The sequence below is a fragment of the Melitaea cinxia genome, chromosome 12 (assembly GCF_905220565.1).
Source record: "Melitaea cinxia chromosome 12, ilMelCinx1.1, whole genome shotgun sequence".
Classification (NCBI taxonomy): domain Eukaryota; kingdom Metazoa; phylum Arthropoda; class Insecta; order Lepidoptera; family Nymphalidae; genus Melitaea; species Melitaea cinxia.
In genome coordinates, this window is record NC_059405.1 from 9,346,315 (window position 1) to 9,355,016 (window position 8,702).

At 33.1% G+C, this 8,702-nt stretch overlaps 1 protein-coding gene across 1 annotated transcript; it reads left to right on the forward strand.

Annotated features, from left to right (window-relative positions):
• Nucleotides 1–1,930: 1,930 nt before the first annotated feature.
• On the forward strand, nt 1,931–5,880 carry LOC123658747 (protein farnesyltransferase/geranylgeranyltransferase type-1 subunit alpha-like). The gene is made up of 5 exons (XM_045594088.1): nt 1,931–2,310; nt 2,979–3,102; nt 3,927–4,017; nt 4,122–4,261; nt 5,374–5,880. Exons 1-5 carry the CDS (start codon nt 2,181–2,183, stop codon nt 5,846–5,848), a joined length of 960 nt encoding a protein of 319 aa, XP_045450044.1. The 5' UTR covers nt 1,931–2,180; the 3' UTR covers nt 5,849–5,880.
• Nucleotides 5,881–8,702: the final 2,822 nt, after the last annotated feature.

The window sequence follows — 8,702 nt, forward strand, 5'->3', positions numbered from 1 at the left end:
ATCATACGAATAGGCTAGTATGTTCATGAACAGTGTATGTAATTTGGTTCTAAGACCCCGGCAGTTCTGGTAATAAATAGAAATGTTATGAGTGTAAGCCATTGTTAATTAAACGTATAATAAGTGTCATAGTTGGTAGACATGCAATCAAGTCATAAATACATTTGAGTGATATTATTGTTTTACTCCAGAGCTGCCGTGCAGGAATGATTGATTGATAATATATAGGCCAATTATATTGATAATTTATTATAAACGTACAGAACACACCACAAATAAAGTATAAATCAATATTTTTATATGTTTTATAAAATAAATATAATATATAGGTATTCATGCTCATACAAAGAATGAATTTGAAAGAGACATAAATAAAAATAAAAATCGGACAGAACACATTATAAATAAAATATAAATAAATATATTTTTTATATGTTTTATAAAATAGATGTAATATTTGGATATTCTTATTCATACACAGAATGAATTTGAAAGATACAAATATAAAAATAACAATTGTCACTACGACATCAGTACAAGAATGCATCTTAATTAAATTAATCTCAAAATTACTTATTATTAAATTATTTAATTTTCTTGACGTCATGCTCATTCCGCACCGCAAAAATTGCCGAAGAATCTGTTTGTCGTACGAGTATCGTTCCATTTTTGATCCATACATACTTATATTTATGCTTAGCTGCAGCTTCACGACACATCCGAAACAATTGCTTATTTTTGACGGTGAGGTGTTCGTTTATAAATATGTTTTGCACAGTTCCGGATATCGATAGCTGGTCCGATTTCAACGCTCCAGCCAACTTCGCAGCAGTGATGAAATTGTTGCGAAGGATTTTGGTGGTAAATCTCACTATAATATTTTTCGGTTGAGAATTTTTCTTATCAAAATGAGGAACTCTATGAATTGATACAATACTTGAGGTGTCAATGGGATACTTGATAACACTTCCAATTTTTTCCAGGATAGCAATGAGGTTTTCATCCCGACGTTCAGGTAAGTTAGTGATTTCCACGTTATACAGCCGGGCCTGTTGCTCCATGGAATCCATCTTATATTGAAGTTCGCTTATTTGGCTGCTTATACCTGTATTTTCTTTAAATTTGATTTCGGCTTCAGTCAAGCGAATTTTGTTTTAATAGAAAGGTGGTGTGTGCCAATTGGTCCCATTTAAATTTATGTGAGATCTAACGACTACTTTTCGAGTTATATCTAATAATGCGTTTTTACTTGACGCTTTTTTCGTCGACCTACGTTGTATTATACCGCATAACTTTCTACTGGATGTACCGATTTTGATAATTCTTTTTTTGTTGGAAAGGAGATATCTCAAGTTTAGTACCATGATAAGGAAACCAGGATCTGATGATGGGATCCCAGAGAAATCGAGGGAAACTCTCGAAAATCCGTAATAACTTTTTACTGGGTGTACCGATTTTGATAATTTTTAATTTAATCGAAAGCTGATGTTTATCATGTGGTCACATTTAAATTTTATCGAGATCTTATAACTACTTTTTGAGTAATCTTTGATAACGCGTAATTGCTTGAGTATTTTTTCGTCGATCTACGTTGTATTACTTGTCGATGTAATTGAAGTCGGTTTTTTTTTTCGTTTGCGAGCAAACACAATTATTTGTTTCTCAGTTCTTTCGGTAGTCTAATGTTTTTATAATTTTACGTACTATTTTAGCTTTTACAGCTGATATCTGGTCCAACAAAAGATAAGAAAGGTCAGTGGCCTCGGAATTTGGACCATATCAATGATACTAATTACTACTAAGTACTAACTGTAGCTCTACTGCTCTACACTTTTGCACCGGAAAGTTCTGTTTATTCTGTGTGGTGCGTCATTAAGACATTGACAACTATAATCAAATTTTTTATGACAAATCATGTCAATTAACTACTTGTTAGTTTGTTACGTTGTTATAAGAACCTTATTATTCATACATATGTAAATTACCTGTATGATGTATGCTTGCTATCAAATATAAATAAATCTAGGTGTAAATATATCAAGACAGTTAGCCTAGGCAGTGTATATTTACGGCTCTTGTAACCTTGTTGTAAATATTAACAGTTAGTAAGTTACTAAAATTGATAAAAGCTGAGAAATTAAATAGATTTCTTATAATATTCATTTAAAAGAGGTAAAATTATGTCGGATAGCGGAGACAGCGATGTATCTTGGGTTTTCTATAAAGATAGACCCGATTGGAGTGATGTTACTCCAGTGCCAGAAGACGACGGTCCGACTCCAGTGGTTGTGATAGCACACTCTGAAAAATGTAAGTGGCTTTGAGTTTTTTAATATATTCATTTATTAAAACCAATTTAATGGATATTTTTAAATACCTGATAGCGATCATTACTAAAGTAGGGAACTTAACTGTCAATCTGCAGTGGAGCAGTGAGGTGGATTAAGCTCCTTCTCCTACATGGAGAAAGGGGCCTATGCCCAGCAGTGGGATGTTATAGGCTGAATCGTCTGTGCTTGGATTTGCGGCCCCATAGCATGGACTGCTCAACTAGTTTCCTCCACCAATGCAGAGGAATAATTAACAAAAAAAATATTACCTAACGTAACCTAATGAACTAATTATTTAATTACACTAAAACAATAAAAAAGATTGATAAAAGCTTTTAATTTTAATTATTCATAAAAAAACGACCTAACCAATTCATTCAACTATTCATCTAATTACACAATAATAATTACAATGTAACAGTGTATTTAGTACTTATTAGATTGGCTTAAGCCATGTCTGGCTTGCTTTGCCATGTGGCAATAGTCATAATGTCGAGGCAATGTGATACATAAAGAAGTTCAAATTATTATTATTTATTTCGCCCTAAGTAGTTTGCCATTATTCATAATGTGCTGGAATTATGAAAAATGCCGTAATTTATCACTTAGCCCATAACATATTATAGTTAATTTTTTATTTTATTTTAGTTGAAGACGTCTACAATTACTTTAGAGCTGTGTTAAAGTCAAATGAAGTATCTGAAAGAGCACTACAACTTACAAAGGATGCTGTTGAATTCAACCCTGCAAATTATACTGTTTGGCAATACAGGTATTATTTTATTTATTTTTTGATAAAATGAGATATAGCTATTTATATGAGATATCTAAATAGAGTTGTAGCCTAAGTAGTTGTAGAGTTGTATGCCTAAATGTGTAGGTAGCATAGAAATATGAACTTAATCTATTAAATCGTTGTTATTCTGACTTAAAAAGAATAATAGTAAGTTGGATACTATATTTTTTCCCAGTTTTCTATTATGTCATTTGTACTTGTACAAATATTTTTAGTTACTTTAATTTCCTCATATTTCTTAGTGATTTTATGTTCTACAATAGTTAGCTGATATTAAATGTTTACTTTACAACCCCACCAAGGTAACAACTTCTGCAACATTTACTACATTTGCTTTCTTTAACATTTTCAGTAGTTGAAGATGTTCATCGAAAAAATAAACCTTTTTAAGTTTAGCTTCGCTTCAGTTTTGTGATACTCATGTAATTATAGAACTAGCTCAATGGCTTTCAAAATAAATTAGTAAGTAGACTTTAGAAAAAAGGTGTTTAGGTTAACTAGGAAGAAGTTTTTTTGTTGCTTAATTAAATAAAAATATATTATAATAATATTTAATTATAATATTACCTTGAGAATAATTTATTTTGGTCCAATTTTTTAACATTAAAAAAAAAAAAAACATTAGATCAGATATTAGTGCTACAATACAGTTTTTGTAACTAACTGTAGTCACTAACATACAATACATAACTGTATGATTGTACCGTTTCTATCATTTTTATTTGATCCAAGTATTTATTGTGTATTAGCATTTTCTTTAATAAATAAAAATGAAGTGATGAAACAAAAATATGTTTCAGGAGAGATCTGCTACAAGCATTAGGCACAGACTTAACATCGGAATTAGCATATGTGGAGTCTGTTATCAAACAATCACCAAAGAATTATCAAGTAAGTTATTATGTACATATAATGTAAAAAAAGTAATTATAGATTAGTACTGTAACAAAGAGAAAAAGAGTATTTGTTTTTAGTTAATTTAATAATCCTAATAGGTGTGGCATCACAGGAGAGTTCTAATTGAGTGGCTTCAAGATCCCTCATTGGAACTAGAAGTTACTGGTGATGCTCTACAACAAGATCCTAAAAACTATCACGCTTGGCAACATAGGCAATGGACTATCAAGACATTTGGGTAAGTCTTTTGAAGCAATAACTGTCTAGATTACCATTATCATAAGTAATTTAGTATAACATAAAGGTTTTATGTATGCTAATTGTATTTGTTAAGATTAAATAAATACATAATATAAATAGTAATTTGTGGTGATACGTATTATTTTCAAAAAGTTATCAAAGAATCTTTAATGTCTTCTTTTATGTAATTGATAAACACATACAAATAGAGTTACGTACTAAATGTTTTGAACAATAATTGTGTTTGCTCGCTAATGAAAAAAAAAACCGACTATAATTACACGGACCAGTAATACAGTGTGGGTAGACGAAAAAATGGTCAAGTAAATACGCATTGTTAGAGATAACTCAAAAATTACTTGTCAGATCTCAATCAAATTTTAATGAGAGCACATGACAAGCACCACCTTTTTATTAAAAAAAGAATCAGCGAAATTTGTCTACTCAGTAAAAAGTTCTGCGGTAACGTAAATAAAAAAATACAATTGAAATGGGAACCTTCTTCTTTTTTGAAGTCAGTTAAAAAGACATGATAGGAAAACCCTTCAAAAACAGAATTTAAGCTTTCACAAGTATTAGTACTTCTATTTACTCTTGACAAATACACTAGTATTTGTCAAGAGTAAATAGTATAATATATTATAAAACGATATGTTTCTTTCACACACTACACTAAACTTCATACTACTTTCAATTCCTATCTTTTGAATAATTTCAGTGACTCAAACTTCAATTTCAACCTATCAGAATGACTTTTAGAACAGTTTTTTTTTTTTTTTTTATGGAGTTATTAGAGATATTAGAGTAACTTTATAGTGGGGCACTCTTTCTCTGCTCATCTACATCAACAATATTACTTCCCACAGTCCCTGTTCTTACAATGTTTCTCCACTAGAGACAGTTCCGTGCCTTTTCTCTCACTCTACTATTTATTATTAGAATAATATTATGGTCTTATTATACATAATATATTCCTTTAATTAGATTGTAATTAACTAATAATTTTCTCAAAATAATGACATTATTATTAACTAATTATCATTTTGTATTGTTGTTTTTTACCTATGTACCAACCACTATTTATTTAAAATGAACAAAATTATATTTCAGACTTTTTGATAAGGAGATGGATTTTGTGGATCATTTGATCAATGAAGATATTCGCAACAATTCTGCATGGAATCAGCGTTACTTTGTTATGAATAATCATGTTGGCTGGTCAGACTTTAATGTTCAGAAAGAAATCTGTTACACTTTGGAAAAGATTAAGTTTGTAAAGAATAACGAAAGTGCTTGGAACTATTTACGAGGTGTGCTGCTCCATGATAAGCGGGGAATTAGTGGAAATGCAGTTGTAACATCGTTTTGTGAGGATCTTTATAAAAATAGATGCCGTTCTCCATATTTACTTGCGTTCATAATAGATATTTGTGAAGAAAATCTTAGGAAAGGCGAGTCAAGTTATCTTTATAATAGTGAAAGAGCAGTAGACCTTTGTCAAGCACTCGCCACTAAATATGACAAAATTAGATCAAAATACTGGAATTATTATAGTGATAAATTTAAAATTTTGCAAAATATATAAAATGATCAGGAAAATAAATTTGTTTAATAATTTTACTTATTTTTGTGATGAACTACAAATTAAATAATTTGAATTGTAAAAAGGTCTAATAATTTCTAATTATGATGAAATATTTGAACTCATCAAAATCAAAATGTATATATACTGTTCTCCTGCTAGAAAGATTGAAATATGCATATCCTGTGTTTGATTATTCAAAATATTCTTGAAAATATAAATGAACAAATCAGTCCCAATACTTGAGTTTGTTTTCACTAAAATATTTTTACTATTTAAATCTTTGTTTTGGCAAATTTAGATTTACATGTACATTGGAACGAAGTGCCCGCGCCATCACTCCACAATTACAGTCTTGATTAATGTTTTTGTTTGTCGTCAAACTCGGATCTCTGTCATTAGAGCCTTGAGTAATTTTTGTATCTTCAATAAAGTTTTTCATAATGGGTTTTTCGGTATGATTTAATTTTCCTTGAAATGATTCTGGAAGAAGTTCTCTAATATCTGGACAATTCCTGCACTTACATTGTCTACAGTCGCAAAATGGCTACAATAAACAACAAAATATCACAACTTTTTAAATAGCTATTCTAGATGGCTTCTTTAAAATAATATCCAACTGCTACTATCGTTAAATTTCGTACGGTAACTGTTACTCAATTAAGCAAACTGTTTGCCAAGAATGGGGTTAAGAGCAGAGGAATATGATTTCTTATTTTTTACCTTTAACTTCATTCAATATCTCGTCAACTAGGCATTTGTGGCTCTTCTGGTGTTACAAATATTGTTTACTGGCAGTAGGTATCAACAAACATTGGCTTGACAACATTTTTTTTTTTTTAACGTGGAACAATCTTAATCGGAAATTTACTAATTGTACGATTTTGGTTTAAGCCACTAAGTAATAATAAATATTGTGCCCGTAAATTATGTCTTTTTTCACATTAATAGTGTTACGGATAATGATGATGATAAGGTTGACGACCGCTCTGGTGTAATGGTGCGTGTGCCGTGTCGGCGGCGCCTAAACACCGACGGTCGCGGGTTCGATTCCTGCTCGGAGTGGATATTCGTGTTTATACAAATATTTATTTCCGATCTGGTTGTTAATCCTTTTGGGTCTCCCCACCGTGCTTCGGAGAGCACGTAAAGCTGTCGGTCCCGGTTGTTATCATGTATACCTGATAGAGATCGTTACTCATAGTAGGGAATATATCGCAACCCGCATTGGAGCAGCGCGGTGGATTAAGTTAAGAGACGCCGCGTTGGCGCAACGGTCACAGCTATGGATTGTGCCTGTTGCGCTGGCGGTTGCGGGTTCGATCTCCGCACATAACAAGCATTTGTAGTGGCCATACAGGTGTTTGCCGTGGTCTGGGTGTTTGTGCAGTCCTTGTGGGTCTCCCCACCGTGCCTCGGAAAGCACGTTAAGCAGTCGGTCCCGGTTGTTATCGTGTACACCTGATAGCGATCGTTACTCATAGTAGGAAATATATCCGCCAACCCGCATTGGAGCAGCGTGGTGGATTAAGTTCTGACCCTTCTCCTACATGGGGAAAGAGGCCTATTCCCAGCAGTGGGATATTACAGGCTGAAGCGTGGCGTGGTGGATTAAGTTCTGATCCTTCTCCTACATGGGGAAAAAGGCATAGGCCTTGGGATAGCCCCAGCAGTGGGATATTACAGGCTGAAGCGAATGTTACCGATGTTTTTTACAATAAAAAATGTACCTAAGCTAAAGTGTAGTATTTTATTAAATTATTTATTTTTTATATAAGTAAAGTAGTACCTTGGATGTTATGTTTACTGAAGTTCGCTTTTTATTTCGTTCAGAGTTTTTCATGCTATATTTTTCAAAATAATTTCGATGTTATTTGCTTTCAATGAATGTGTGTGAAGTGTGAGAAACAGGATTTATGACAGTCCGAACTTATTTTTTAAAATACTCAACCTTTGTTAAGTATATACCTACATAGGTCGGTTAGGTCTTAAACAAAAATATAAATTGTTTCAAATATTGGATTCGCTGTATAAATTTAATTATATCTAAACACCTAGTTTATGCCCCCACGTCACAATCGACTGAAGAGGAGGTGGAAGACTTCTACGATACGCTGACTGCGACACTGAAAAGACAACCAAAGCGAGAAATCAGTATCTTAATAGGGGACTCCAATGCCAAAGTTGGCGACACAACAGACAATGATCACCTTAGTCGCGTTATGGGCAAACACGGCATCGGGGAACGAAATAGCAGGGGCGAGCGTCTGATACAGTTCTGCTGTGAAGAGAATCTTACCATCACCAACACCTGCTTCAAACATCATGTCCGTAGACTATACACGTGGATATCTCCTGGAGATAGATGTAGGAATCAAATTGACTACATATTAGTAGGGACGCGGTGGAGAAGCTCAGTGACAAATGCAGTAACTATCCCCGGTGCTGACTGCGGCTCCGATCACCAGCTTCTTGTGGCAACATGCAGGGTGCGACTAAAGAGGATACAAAAACCTAAAGTAGTTCCAAATATACACCGTCTAAACATCAATGGCTTTAAAAAAGGTTTTGAACAGAAAATAGAAGACCTACCAAAAAACATCGCAGACAGCGACACTAAATGGGAATATCTCAAAAGAATTATAGAAGAAACAGCTAGGGATAATAGGCTGGTGAAACCACCTATGAAAGAATTTATAACACCAGATACAACACTAGTCATCCAGAAAAGACGTGAACTTAAGGAGAACGGTATACGCTCAACTGAAGATATGCAGCGTTACGCGGAACTCAACCGCCTAGTTCAACTTCGCTGACGGAAAGATTATGAGAAATACATCAATGAAATCTGTCTCGA

Excerpts from the sequence above, each read along its gene's own strand:
- LOC123658747 (XM_045594088.1), top strand. The coding sequence starts at position 2,181 with ATGTCGGATAGCGGAGACAGCGATGTATCTTGGGTTTTCTATAAAGAT. Across the intron at positions 3,103-3,926 it reads TATACTGTTTGGCAATACAG|GAGAGATCTGCTACAAGCAT; the intron begins GTATTATTTTAT and ends AATATGTTTCAG. Across the intron at positions 4,018-4,121 it reads AATCACCAAAGAATTATCAA|GTGTGGCATCACAGGAGAGT; the intron begins GTAAGTTATTAT and ends TAATCCTAATAG.